The following is a 14,813-nucleotide window of genomic DNA, read 5'->3' as shown; positions in this document are numbered from 1 at the left end:
ACCTACTTCCTGTCAAGAAATTTATATATATATTACCTCATTGAATATTTATATACACATATAATCCTAAGAGGTAGGTATTTTTAGGCCCATTTTACATTTGAGGAACCCAAAACACAGGTTAAGTAATTTGCCTAAGGCCATGGGCATGTGCCATAGTTGGGATTCAAATCCAGGTCTCTCCAACACTGGAGAATAACATTCTTTACACACATCATGCAGGTAGGCTTTCATTTTGGAAATGAGGTCAAATGTTGGAAATTCTTTTCTTTGTGATTTTAACACCATTCAGGGTCTTCTAATTTTCTGGAATGGTGGTTTTCATTAGAGTACATGTTGCCATCCTATATTATTTGTTTCATTTGGCATTGCCCCTAGGCTCTTACTAAATACACAGCTGGCAAGTATTTATTTTTGTAAGGTATTGAACTATGTATTTTCTCCCACCCCCTTCCCCCACCCTAGAATTTGGTGATTATCTGAATGACTCTAAATCAAGACTTTAATCATTCCATTCCTTCTTGAAATAACAATTACACACACACACACACACACACACACACACACACACACACTGTTTATATCACAGTATATAACATTCGGTTAAGTCAAGGGAACTTTTCTGTTGCTATTTTTTTTCAACTGGGCTAATGAGAAATAAAAGTAAATCCTCTCATAGTAATAAGAAAACCAAAACTTTCAAAATCAGCTTCAGTGCAGCCGCTGGTATTGCACAACATACTTTGTTTAGGAAAGTATACTTTTTTCTTACAACTGCCTCCTTCTCTTTCCTCCAGCTTCTGTTGAGCCAGCAGGCATCAGAGTTGTGTTATGTTAAGGGGTTGACTTCAGTCTCAGAGGCTGGTGTCTGCACTGAGTGGTGACAGGTCATGGTTCAGCTGTAATGCACTTAAAGGCAGAGGCCGTGGCTTATTTGATGTGGTATGCCCATAGCACCAAGCACACAGTAAGTGTTCAAGAAATATCCACAGGAAGAATTAGTGGATTACTGGTTATCAAGGCTCCCTTGGACTCATGGAAAGCATAAAACACCAGGGTCTGTTGAATGTAAGCCAGCCATCTGTGTCCAAACTATGGAGACCTTTTCTACCAGCTGCTTTCTGGAATTTCACTGAAGACTCAATGGGGCCTTGGAAGCATCTAGGAGCTGAAAAGCTAGGAGTCACTTGTAGACATGTTGCAACAAATGCCCAGATGGCCCTGGCGACAGGAGAACCCCACTTTCTTGGAAAACAGAAAGTATTGGCTCAATGGCTGAAAAGTAACTCATATTCAGTTATGAGCACAGCTCTCCAGAATGCTTTGAAGGGAAATGTTAAGTTTTAGTTGGCTTAGAATCCATTCTGAGACTGCTGATAGGATTGAATGAATGTCCTAACTGTTGGATGGTAGCAGGGTTGCTTTGGAGCAGTGCTGTTATGAAGATGAGTAATTCTGTGCCTTGAGCCTGTATCACTGAAATTTTATTTAAGGGCTTACAAGTCCTAACAGTGTCTCAGAACTTTTTTTTTCCCCAAAACCACCATAACTTCTGTGTTTTCTGAACCAGAAATCTGATTAAGTGCTCAGGATTGCACCTTTAGACTGACTCTAGCAGACATTGAAAGGCACAGAGAGAGAAATGTGTGATGTGACCAGGTGCTTGCCATATCCCTCATCTTGGTGCCCTGGGGGGGTAAAATTATAGCAAGTGCTGAGGAGTCAACCAAACAATTCTAGATCCTTCAGGGGATCTAGATCTTCCAAAGGATCTAGAATTTCACAGAAGTCCAGCTTGGCTCGGGCTGACATTTTAAAATTCACGTACTATTAATTTCCCAATCACATATGACTACTCCTCACAAAAGTTGTTTCCTGTAGACAAAAAAATAGGAATAAATGTATCAATCATTCCTACTTTTTGTCTATAGGAGACAACAATAACTTTTGTGTACTTTAAAAGATTAAAAAAAAATAGATGGTTGTAAGTACAGGAATGAAAGTCATTTTCTTCAATTTTTATTTTGAAAACACTTTATAATTATAGTTCACAAAGATTAGTAAATTATTTCATTGTCTTTGTTTTAGAGTTTTCTTTTTTTTTTTTTTTTAATTTTTTAAATGTTTATTTATTTTTGAGAGAGAGAGCATGAGTGGGAGGGAGGTGCAGAGAAAGAAGGAGACACAGAATCTGAGGCAGGATTCAGGCTCCAAGCTGTCAGCACAGAGCCCAATGCTGGGCTCAAACTCAAAACTGTGAGATGGTTACCTGAGCCAAAGTCAGACAATTAACCACTGAGCCACCAAGGTGCCTCTAGAGTTTTCTAATCTGGATAAGTAGTGCACATGATAATAGCCACAGATTATAACTGATAACTAAAAATAATTAGATGTTGGGTTTCAGGACAGTAGGAATGGCTACTAGTGATATTCTTCAAAAACAGTCACTTTTTCCCTTTAATAATGACAAAATGTTTCCAACAAAAATACAAAAACCTTCAGGATGGAAGTTTTTATAATTTAAATGAGGCATTAACACAAGAGAAGCAACATAGATTAATTTAAGTCATGGAAATAAAGAGCAAATTCCAACAAGAGCAAACTTATAAAACAAAGCCTTTAGGGGTGCCTGGGTGGCTCAGTCGGTTGGGCTTCTGACTTCAGCCAAGGTCATGATCTTGTGCTTTGTGGGTTCGAGCCCCATATCGGGCTCTGTGCTGACAGCTCAGAGCCTAGAGCCTGCTTCAGATTCTGTGTCTTCCTCTCTGCCCCTCCCCTGCTTGCACTCTGTCTCTCTGTCTCCAAAATTAAACATTAAAAAAATTTTTCAAAAGCAAAACAAAACAAAACAAAGCCTTGAGAACAGAGACCTAAGTTGTTATATTTATTTTTTCAAATAAACAGAGCATCTACATTCTGCACTAAATTGTGACCTATTAGAGCAGGAATCAAGCCTATATGAGACAAGGTAGGTACTTAAATATTTTTGAGCGAATAAAATGACTATTTTCCCATTCTAAGCAGATCACCTTGGGAGGCCTATAATTATTCCACTTGTTGATCAAAATGTTTTTGGGAGATTTTTTTTTTTTTTTTTGGAATTACCACCATAACAGGGGTTCTATCCATGGATAGGAATCAGGCTTAGATCAGAGAAATAAATTACATCTTTACTGGCATTAACTTCAAATTGAAATTCACCATCTTATTTAAATATGAATATAGGCAACAAGCCACAGTACTGTTAACACAATACCTGTGACTTGGCCAAAAATACAAATCACAGATACTTTTGTATTGCATTAGTTAGTGCAGATATCTCAAAATATGTTTTGTATGTATCCCTAGTACAGTAGTTATTGGTCCTACCACTAAATCTTAATAAATGCATTAACAAGCAAGCTTACATATTACCGTTACAAATTTGATCTTTATAATATTTTGGCAACTTTTTCAATATAATTGGTTTCTTTTGTAATCCTCTATATTTTATTTTATATAATTTCAAACATTTTTCTGAGGAGGGATCCATAGGCTTCACCAGCACACCGGCATACATGAACAAGGACTCCTGGCCTAGAGTCTAGAGTACATTTTTTGAAGATCCTAAATGAAATAAAATCTTATTTTTCTGAAAGTAGATTTTGGAAATAATTAAAAGTCACCTGGAGAGTTAAGTGTGGTAAATAAAATTGGTAACCAAGTTGGGTCAACAAAACAAAGAGAAAGGGCCAATAAAATAAAATATGACTTTCCCTTAAAGTGAATAATTCTCTATCTATAATATATACATACATCTATACATAAATATATATTTGGGGTGGGGGCTCTACTATATACAAGTTACTGAGCTAGATCTAGGGATCCAAAAATAAAAAAGACATGGCCTGCCTTTAGACTCTTACGGGGAAGGGGCAAGTGAGGGTTTGTAAGTAGCAGTGACTCTACTCTTATTTTTATAAGCAGTTCATTTTGAGAATAAAAATTCTAGAGCATTTAAAAAATTTACGTTATTATTTTACCTTTTGCTAACTGTAAAGTAAAGTGATTTCTAGAGTCAGGCACTGTTTTGTTTTTGTTTTATTTTGCCATTATAATGCACAGTTTCTGCTTATGATTATGCCTTAGGAAAGCTGTAAGTGAATTTAGGACTAAGAATTATATCCAAAGGTTCACATCTGTTTTTGCAACTTGGATTTATTTTTTCAGAGTATGGCTATAATGGAAGTTTGGATTGTCAGGCCCCTCACAAAAATCTACTCAGACCCGAATTTGCATGCAATGTAGGATCAACAATGTATCCTAAATACAATGCAAAACAGTCCTTCTCTGGATAAGTGCATTTCAGTTCTAACCCAGATGCCATTAGTTCACAGCCCCTTTTAATGAGGTGCTCTTGTCAAAGCTAAAATGCGAGCAAGAGAGGTTAGATTCCAGGAGTTTAGCAACTTGTTAGCTCCCGGTAACTACATTAGACAGCCTCCTTCTATGCAAAGATTCCTCTGAGGTACAAAAAGACAAAGGCACAAAGGACAATCTGGCCCATTTCACCTTTCCTACAGTGTGAAACTCTACAGTGTGGATAGCTTCTAAATAAGTCACTTTACAATTAAGCTCTGTGGTTAATGAAACATGAAAAACAAATAGATCATTAGCACAGAACAATTAAACGCAAAGTTAGCATAATGTAGTTATGTCTTGTGGGGTTAGGGAGGGCCTTCTTTAAAAAGACATCAAAAGCAAAAGCAGTAATGAACAAGAATGATCACTTTGATTATATCATATTTTAAAATTTCTGTACTAGAAAAGACATCACAAGCAGTTCTAAAATGAGCAACAGACTATGAAAAACTATTTGCAGTCCAACAGGAAAGGATTACTGTTCAGAATAGAAAATAAACTATGAATCCATATAAAAATGACAAAGTAACCCAACAGATGAATGGACAAAAGATCTAAACAGGCAAGTCACAAAAGAAGATATAAAAATGACCATTATACCTATGAAATAGTACTCAATCTCATTACTTATCAGGGAAATGAAAATTAAGACAACAAGAAAACGTGACAAGCACGCTATTAAACTGCAGGTGGAACGATATGTTGACACAGCCATCTTGGAGAAGCACCAGTCATGTGTATTAAAAATAAAAATGTACACCCTAGTGACCAACAATTATTCTCCCAGAGAAATGATTGTGTAAAACACTAAAGGAGGCTTGTACAAGAATACTCTGGAAGAGTGTTTCTTATGGCGAAAAATTGGAGACAGCCTAAATATACATTCATAGGGAAATAGTAAAATAAAAGAAGTATTTTCCTAGTGTGGAACATCATGAAGCCATTAAAAGGAAAGAGACAGATCTATATGTATCAACATGGATAGAGCTCTAAGATATTGTTACATGAAGAAAATAAAGCTGTAGGGGCACCTGGGTGGCCCTGTTGGTAGGACTTCAGCTCAGGTCATGATCTCATGGTTCTTCAGTTCAAGCCCTGCATCAGGCTCTGTGCTGACAGCTCAGAGCCTGGAGCCTGTTTCTGATTCTGTGTCTCCCTCTCCCTCTGCTCCTACCCCACTCACACACTGTCTCTCTCTCAAAAATAAATAAACATTAAAAAAAAAAAGAAAGAAAGAAAATAAAGTTGTAGAACAATATACAGAGTGTGATACTTTTTATGTTACAGTCCACATTTGTGAATATACAGAAGACATTGGAAAAGATTACCTGGAGGCTAAGATGGTAGGGTGGAAGTAATCAAGGACTTCCTATCGTTACTTGTAATATTTAAATTTTTCAAAAGCAAATGTGTTCCTATATTACTTATGCAAGTAAAAACTAATAATATAAAAAACTGTTTTAAGTCATTGAGCTCAGATCAGGACAGCTGCTAGGGCGATAATCACTTCCCTGATATAAAGTACTATCATATTTTGTTTTACTTGAACAGTTATAGGAGAGGTTTTCTTTCTTCCTCTCTCAGTTCTTTAGTTTCAGTTTATAATCTAAATCATCTCTTAATGAAGTTAAATTTCTACTAATTGATTCTTCAATCTTTAATAATTTATTGTGATAAGCTTGTTAATCCTACAGTTATTCTTGGAATATAATTTCATTTGGAGTCTGTAGAGGTATGCCTTGCTCTTTCCTCTTGTATTAGAAAACCATAATACTTCAGTAGCAGCATTAACTTACCTTTTCCCTCATTTTTTTTTTTTTTTGCCTTCCATCTTTTTTCATTCCTGTTATTTAGCAGATATATGGTATGTGTGCACTTACACTTTGTTATCCCCTCAAACCTAATGGAGACTGATTATGCTTGGAGCTCACTGGCAAAGTGATTTAGGGAGAGGAAGAGTAGGCCACTACTCTTAAAAAGGAGGGAACACTACTTGTTCAGAACACTGAGAAACCAAATGCAGGAAATCTACCAAGGTAATGTTCCTTCCATTTCACAGCTGTCCTTACTTCCCAGTGCTAAAGAGCTTCTAGCCCTTATAAATTTATATGGATTGACCATACTGGCAACAAAACACAGGCAAGCATTAGCAATTGGCTTACATAGGTTTCAGACATGCTGTGACATGGTCCAAAGAGAAAGCTGCAACACTGGATGTAAGTGTCCTTTATGAGGTCCCTTCTCCCTGCACACAAAAGCCACTGAGTCACAACGCTGGTGTAACAGTGGGAGAAATCTCTTCTGAGAGGTCACTTTGTGTGAGAAGGAACTGGAGGCATTTTAATATTTAGTACACATTATTCAGAAAGTATAACAATTACCACTGTTAGAAGGAGCTGGGTCTATTTTAACTGTCCCCACCAGGCAGGGGCCTCCCAGGGTGGGGAAGAGTACAGAAATAACACTTTGCTTTCAGCTGTTCTTTCAGGATGTTCTTTCAGCTGAAGGCTGGACAGAGGGGGAGGTCTATAAGAGGAGTTAAACTTTAGGGTGTGAATGACTGAATTTCCCTCCTTTTTAAGACGCCCCAGTTTTGGTGAGTGAGGGTAAGAGCTGGAGGTGGGGGAAGTGGTCATCAACTTTCCCAAACTCTAGATCAGCCGACATAAACTGCACCACTCAAGTTCCCTGCTTTCATACCATAGGCAGAGTGATCAAAGTGTGCTTTCTCATCTCTGGTTCTCATTTTTAAAGCAGAAGTTTAAAACAATGAAATCCTCTCTTAGGGTTTTGCTTCAAACCCCTAAAGACACGGAGGGTAAAAGTGGCGTGTGACCACTGAGTCAGGGTGGTGTCCAAACTCAGAACTAGGCTGTGAAGCAGGGGGTTTCTGGTGTGGTCATTAATGCCAACCCAGCAGGGAAGAAGCCTGTAATCAGAAAGTTCAAGAAAGACAAGGGGCCCAGCCTCTGTTAGGGCACTTCCTCCCACACTGCTGTTGCTGGCCACCTGGCTTCCTTGAAAACAGTGTAATTTGGTATTTGGAGGCATATGCACTTTCAATGCTATCAGAGTTTCTTAAAGTTATCAGACATTCTTAGTAAAGCACAGCCAAACCAAGCACATATTATATTAAAGAAAAATAAAATGGAAACCAGGTATTTAAATCAGTTTAAAGAAGCTTGTTAAAGAAAACAGGCTGGGTAATGAAAAATCAGTCCTGCTTTTTCAAAGATTTAAGCAGTTAGAATAAGATCCTAAGCTACTCTGGGGCAGCTCTGCCTGGTATCCGATAATACTCCAGCAGGAATTTTGCTTGAGAGTGCTATACTGCCTTCTTGGAAGCCTTATACTCTCTCTGCAACATAAAGGAAACAGCAATTGTGATCACCGGCATTAATAATGTGGCCTCCAGAGCCTGGAATTATCATCTATCTGTCATCTTTCACTCAAAGAGAGAAAACTGGCAGCCACAGCTTGCCATTGAAGTTTCTGGGACTCAAGAAGACAGGAAAGAGCAATATTTATTTCTCAATGTCTAGAGGGAAATTACAAAATTTCAGTGGTATGATAAAAGCTTAAGTACTTAATGCAAGAAATTCTTCCCTAGTAGAAGATACCCATACCCATGGTGGGGATAAATTTCTGTCTGAGGGTTAATAGTAAAGACACAGGCTACTATTCTCAGGGTAGGGTAGGATCCCCTCTCAGGGTAGGATCCCCAAAATGTGCTCCATCCCCTCCTTGACCTTTATGATAGGAAGCACTGGTTCAGAAAAGCCCTTCCTGCCCTCCTAAAACGCACAATGGCCAACTGTTCCTTGAGATGTTTAAAGAAGGCTCACCTCATTGTCCTGGTGATTAATCTCGCTGAGATTTGACTGTTGCACCAACACTGTTAGGAGCCTGTGAAGAAAAATAGAAGAAGAGGCTCAAAAGAACAGAATGTGTATGAGAACATAACATTATAAGTACCATCCACCGAAGGCCTCCAAGTGAAGATGAGCCCTTTCTGTTTATCGAGGGGGAAAGATCCATAGAAAAGAAGACAGTGTGATTGGTAAGAAGGCACCTGAGGGGATTCCTCTGTCTCTTCTCACCCCACCTCCTCTCCATCTTGGGGCTCTGGAGATGGGGACAGGGACAAAGGGAATGGAGAAAGTGAATCTGTAGGCTCATCTTCTTCACCAGACCTGTGTTCTTATGTGTGCACTTTAAGAACTAAATTCCTCTAGGGGTGCCTGGGTGGCTCAGTCCGCCTCCGGCTCAGGTCATGATCTCACAGTTTGTGGGTTTGAGCCCCGCGTCGGGCTCTGTACTGACAGCTCAGAGCCTGGAGCCTGCTTCAGATTCTGTGTTTCCCTCTCTCTCTGCCACTCCCCCACTCACACTCAGTCTCTATCTCTCAAAAATGAGTAAACGTTAAAAAAAAAAGAACTAAATTCCTCTAGCACTTATTCTTCATTCTTTTACATAAACATATGCAGTGGTTTCAAATTGCTTCACCACTTGGTACATGTGTCACACCTTGTAAATGTATAGATTATGCTAGGAGACAGCATTTACGACTTTGCTTATTTTTTCGAAAACATGCAAATGTCTAGGCATGAAATGACAGTAATCAGTGTGAAAAAACTATCAGTGATTCTCAAGCTCAAGTTTTTATCTCACTTGGGTCCCACACTTTGTTGACTGAGGTCTACATTGTGGGAGAGAAGCAGTTGATTGTAGTTGGTAGGGACCCAGAATCTGGAGCCAGACCACCTGGGTTCACATCGCAGCCCAGCTACTCGCCAGCTTTATGACTGAAGGCAAGTAACAACCTCTCTGTGCCTAAGCTTCCTCATCTATAAAATGGGGGTAAAAAAGTGCCTACCTTACAGCTCAGTGTGAGGATTAAATGAATTAATGCATACAGCACTTATAGCATGACTGGAACACAGCCAAGTGTTATTTCTAGAACACTTAACGCTAGAAGTTTTAAACCTGGCTCAATCTCAGAATCCCCAGGGGAAATTTTTTAAAACCACAAATACCTGGATTCTGTATTCAGTATTTCTGACTTCGTAGGTCTGGAGAGAAGCTCAGCTTTCACAGTTTAAAAGGGTTGCTCGGGAAATTCTGGCAAACAGGTCTGAAAACCACTGAGACAGGTACTGAATAAATTAACCAATTGATACTCATTGCTGTGAACTGACTGTGTTCCTCCTGCCCGCAAATTCATTTGGTTCTAACCTCCAGTTCCTCAGAACGTGACTATATTTGGAGATTGAGTCTTTAAAGAGGTAATTAAGTTAAAATGAAGCCTTTAGGGCAGGCCCTAATCCAATCTGACTGATGTTCTCAGAAGAAGAGATTAGGGCCCACCAGCAGCATGGATTGCAGAGGAGAGACCACGTAAAAAGGCAGCAAGTGGCTGGCCATCTGCCAACCAAGGACAGAAGCCTCAGAAGAAACCACCTGCTGCCACCTTGCTTGTGAACTTCTACCCTTCAGAAATTCGAAAAAATAAATTTCTGTGGCTTAAGCCATCCATTATGTGGGTATTTTGTTACAGCAGCCCTAGCAAACTAATACAGTCATGAAGATGATAAAGGATTGTCTATGGGGAGACCATTCAGATAATTCAGACAATTTCTGAAGGAAATTCAGAAACTATTTTTGGAAGAATGACTTGAAAAAAATCAAATGGTTTAACCTTTTCCCCAGTCAGATTTTCATTGTCTTTTATTTTAGATGACATTTAGTCTTGAGTCTTAAATTGCTACCTACAATCGAATAAAAGAAAGTGGGACTGATCATGTTGCATTAGTGGTAAATGTAACACAGAGAGAGCTTAAATAGGAATGCATTTCTGGTTGTTTACTGTGGAGATGAAATAGCCAGGAAGCCTAAGGTTTAAATCTAGTTTTACCTCTTTTGGGGAGCCAGGATAATGCTGTGATTTAATTCTGCCCTCCCTGCTGCATGACCTCTCTGAGCTTCTGTATCCTCACATTTATCATCGGGATAATAACAGTGGTGGTGTAAAGACTGAATAACAGGGGCACCTGGGTGGCTCAGTCGGTTAAGCGGCCGACTTCAGCTCAGGTCATGATCTCGCGGTCCGTGAGTTCGAGCCCGTGTCGGGCTCTGTGCTGACAGCTCAGAGCCTGGAGCCTGTTTCAGATTCTGTGTCTCCCTCTCTCTGACCCTCCCCTGTTCATGCTCTGTCTCTCTCTGTCTCAAAAATAAATAAAACGTTAAAAAAAAATTAAAAAAAAAAAGACTGAATAACATAGTAGGTATAAAGCTCCCAGTACACAGACTTTAAAAGAACAGTGGCACTGAATGCAAGCTTTCTGAATTCTAAAATTTCTCCACCTAGTGGGAAGAGGCTATAATAATTGCATTTTTGGATAACACTTTTTATCTTTGTAACTATATTTCACTACTGGATTTTCCCCTTATAATTGCTTTAGAAGGCTGGAGGGCAACTGGTGACTTTCTTTTTCTCTTTACTGGCCATTGCTTAGTCTCTAGGGTTCATTTGGTCTGAGTTGTGGGGAGAGAGTGGGAAAGAAAGGCAAGAGGTCAGCTGTGGTCCAATCTGGTTATCCTCGGCCAACCCTAAGGAGACTGAGATCATACATAGCCAGATAGGATCTTCTGGGACTGCTCCAGAGCAGTGATCACACTGAAGGATGTCAGGTTTTGACTTGATGGGAATGAGGGAGGGGAGAGCATGACCTCCTGTCACATCCTGGTGGTGGGGGTATTCCAAAGGTCATGGGATGAATCCTGTCTCTGGATATTTTTCTATTTGCCCCTCAAATCCATTTGCTGCCCTGCAATGTCCTGCTCTGAGGTTGACCTGCAATAACTTTATCATCCAACTTCCCTTGCCCTCTGACTATTTTCTGGGTTTGGCCAGGAGAACTGGCAGGAGAAAGGAGAGAAGCCACTTCCCTTTCTGTCAATGACTTTTCCCCCTTACCAAAGGCCACAGCTGCTGCTCGGTGTGTCCTCTTCTACAGCCAGAACTCTCAAGAGGTTCCAGTAACAGCTCCATTCCTTGATCCTTTTGGCCTAGTGGTGGAATACTTTCCTGCTTTTTTGGGGAAAGTGGAGGTGGGGAATTATGTCACCATCTCTTGCTAGTTAATTTTAAATAGTCTTCCATTAAACTTTGTTCAGTTACCTTTTAATATTCTGTGACCTCCTTATTGTGACCCTGATTGATACATGCCAACCTATATTGCTTGATTCCATTTGATTCCTAAGTGTCTCAGATTCAATAATCTCCAAAGATGGAAACAAATTTATAGATAAGTATTCTCTCTCTCTCTCTCTCTCTCTCTCTACCTTTGTGAGAGCAAACAATCTTGCTTTCAGGGCCATCATACATTGCCTTGGTGGTAATTCAGACTGGACTAGAGAGCAGGTGTTTGGTTTCAAGACTGGGGCTTCCATGCTGTTCCATGGTACAGGGGAATCTGCCAGGTGCTTGTCTCACATCTGTCTTAATTACCAGAGGATTTGAAGACCCCTTAGTTTTGTTTTCTCAGAGCCCTCTTTCTGTGCTAAGGTAGCTTAGAAGTATTCTTCCCAAGATCCCCAGCCCAGTCTCTTATTAGCACTAGCTCTGTCCTGTTCTCAGCTCTCTAAGAAGCCACACAAAGCCCACCTTATCCCAGGTAGCAGGATACCAGGCACAGAGGCCCAGCAGGAACATTCTCAGATAGGCAGCATGATGAGTGGTAAGAAAACAGGTGCTGGGGCCAGACTGCCTCCATTAGAATCCCTGCTCCATTACCAACCAGCCAGTAACCCTACACAGGCTATAAAACTCTCAGTACCCATATTTTCTTATCTGCGAAATAGAAATGATATTAACACCTCCTTCTTAAAGATCTGTTGTGATTTTAAATGACTCAGTGCATATGAAACACTTAGAATGACATTTACATGCCAATGAATATTCTGTATAATTTAATAAAGTTTTTAAAAGCTCTTGCTCTTTATATTTTGGGATCCCCTGATCTTTGAGATCAGCTAGATGCATACTGGGGGGTACCTTGTTTCTGTGGGCTTTATTTTGCTGACCCCTTGGACTCACAGTGCTGTATCTGTCCAGCACAGTGATGGTTGGGGAAAAGGGTCCCTAAGCCACCTGTCTGCCCTCCTGTTCCTGAAGCTGCTGATGTGAGAGTATCCTGAAGTATATCATCCCCCCACAGGTTAGAATGCATCACCTGGTAATGTGAGAACAGGACCCCAAAGAAATAATTTCCTTCCTCCCTCTATCTGTCATCAAGAGTCATGAAAAGAGGCAGAGCTGCTGGCACTCTGGCAGGGAAAAAAAAAAAAGAATCTGCCAGTAACCATGGAGACCATGAAAAAGATCTTCAGAGAGCCCTGTGGCTGCTTTCAGAGGAAATCGCTGTTTGCCTTCCAATGCTTGCATGTGTAGCGTTGTACAAACACAACTCCTTTCTCTTTGGAGCTTCCTCTTAATGATCATGCCCCCTCTTTCACACTGGCGCCCTCTGAATGTCCTAGAAGCAAGAAAAGCCCTAGGGAGCTGAAAGGGAGAAAACTTGGACCTGCTGAGAAGCTCAGGGTTCAAAGCAGGAAAGGGACTCGTGAGATGAAACCTGCGTTTCTTTGCTTTTGTCCATCTAACTTGCTATCGTGTTCATGATTATAAATCCCTTATTCTTGCATCAGCTTAAATCCCCACTGAGCTGTAGCTTAGCTAAGGCTGTACATTGGAACTGGCTGGTTTGTTCATGAGTTGTTTGCATCACAGAACCTTGCTGGAGGGTTAATTGAGGTGTCCCCTTGGCTTGTTTACAAGCAGCTACAATTTGAGGCTTCATTCTAAATAACCTCTAGTTGAGCACTGAGTGGAAGGAGCATGCTTAGATTTGGAAATCTAAGTATTAGTAGATTTTAAAGTGAGTATGAATACCTGAGTACAAGGACATAATGTGGCCCATATATATGTTTAGGATTAGGGGACAAATAGAGATGAATGTACACTAACAAAGGTAAGGAAGGGAGTTTCAGGGAAGCTGAATGGTTGAATTTGATGTTCATTGGATTCTAAAGCCTAGTATTGCTCTTATAGGGGCCAAGGGCAGGCCACCTTAAGATGGGCCACTTTGGCACGGACATTACTTTGAGTTAAAAGCAATCAAAACCCAGTTGATTCAGGGGCGCCTGGGTGGCTCATTTGGTTAAGCATCTGACTTCAGCTCAGGTCATTATCTCAATATTTGTGGGTTTGAGCCCCACATCTGAGCCTGCTTCAGATCCTGTCTCTCTCTCTCTCTGCCCCTCCCCTGTTCATGCTCTGTCTCTCTCAAACATAAACATTAAAAAAAAAAATTAAAAAAAAAAAAAGCCAGTAGATTCAGAGAACACTCTTTAGCTCCCCCTCAACTGCTTGCCTGTACCAGAAAGAGAGCTATTAATAGAGATTCCCTTTTACTTAACAAACTTACCTGCCTAATAGGGCAATCTTTGTTTTCCAAACATTTCCTCTTAACTTCCTCCTAATGGAATTCTCCCCTTTGTATCCTCAGACCCCAACACCTTTCCTTAGCTCTTCTATATTCCCTTAGTCAGTTGCCTGTCTCTGGAATTTCCATGTCTGTGTGGATTCCCTGTACATAGGCTACTAAATTTGATTTTTTTTTTCCTGTTAATCTGTCTCATGTCAGTTTGATTCTTAGTCCAGTTAGAAGGATCTTGAAGGATGGAAGAAATTCTTCCTCCCCAACACACCTGTATGTGAACATATGTTTTGTGGACCTGTGTGTGCTAAGGTGAAGAAGGCTGGAGTGAGAGCTGGTGGGGTGGCAGCAGCAGGGATTCATTCTTTAGCACTGATCTATGGTATTTCTTTATTTCTGTCTATCTCCTATCATGATTATCACCCTATCATCACCATCATCAACACTTACCGAACACTGACAATGGACAGTGGTCAGTGTTTTTTTACATATTTTCTCATTTATTTCTGCCAATTTACCATGAAATAAATACTGTATTATTCCTACTTTCTATGAAAGAAAGCTAGCTGAGTCTTGACAAGTTAACTTTATCCAAGATAATATGGTTACTAAGAGATGGACCAGATTCAAACCTGGTCAGTCTGACTCCAGAGCTGGCAGTCCTGACCATCCTTTACCTCAATCTAAAAGGGATGTTAGGTGGTTTTTAGATACATATAGTAAAACAAGATTACAAGTGAAGAAACTAGTCCAAGAGAAAATAAGGGCAGGGTAAATAAGATGCAGTTATGGTCCTACACGTGTCCCAGAGGTGGGACACAAACTGGGGTTTGGGTGTTTTAAACATACAGAGAGAAATCATAGGTCACAGGGTCCACAGAGTAAAAATAAATAATTTATCAGGAGAAACAC

The 14,813-nt window shown here is 40.1% G+C and overlaps 1 protein-coding gene across 3 annotated transcripts in view; it reads right to left on the bottom strand.

The window, feature by feature from the left end:
- ANKRD55 (ankyrin repeat domain 55) overlaps positions 1 to 14,813 on the bottom strand; it is a 528,797-nt gene that overhangs the window by 34,708 nt on the left and 479,276 nt on the right. For all 3 annotated transcript variants that reach the window (XM_058732233.1, XM_058732216.1, XM_058732224.1), the window contains one exon: positions 8,247 to 8,307. In XM_058732233.1, coding sequence (XP_058588216.1) covers positions 8,247 to 8,307 — 61 coding nt within the window. The remainder of the gene's footprint in view (positions 1 to 8,246; positions 8,308 to 14,813) is intronic.

This window comes from Neofelis nebulosa, chromosome 1 (assembly GCF_028018385.1).
Source record: "Neofelis nebulosa isolate mNeoNeb1 chromosome 1, mNeoNeb1.pri, whole genome shotgun sequence".
In the NCBI taxonomy this organism is placed as follows: domain Eukaryota; kingdom Metazoa; phylum Chordata; class Mammalia; order Carnivora; family Felidae; genus Neofelis; species Neofelis nebulosa.
Note: the sequence above shows the minus strand (reverse complement) of the source record. Positions and strands in the feature narration are given on the sequence as shown.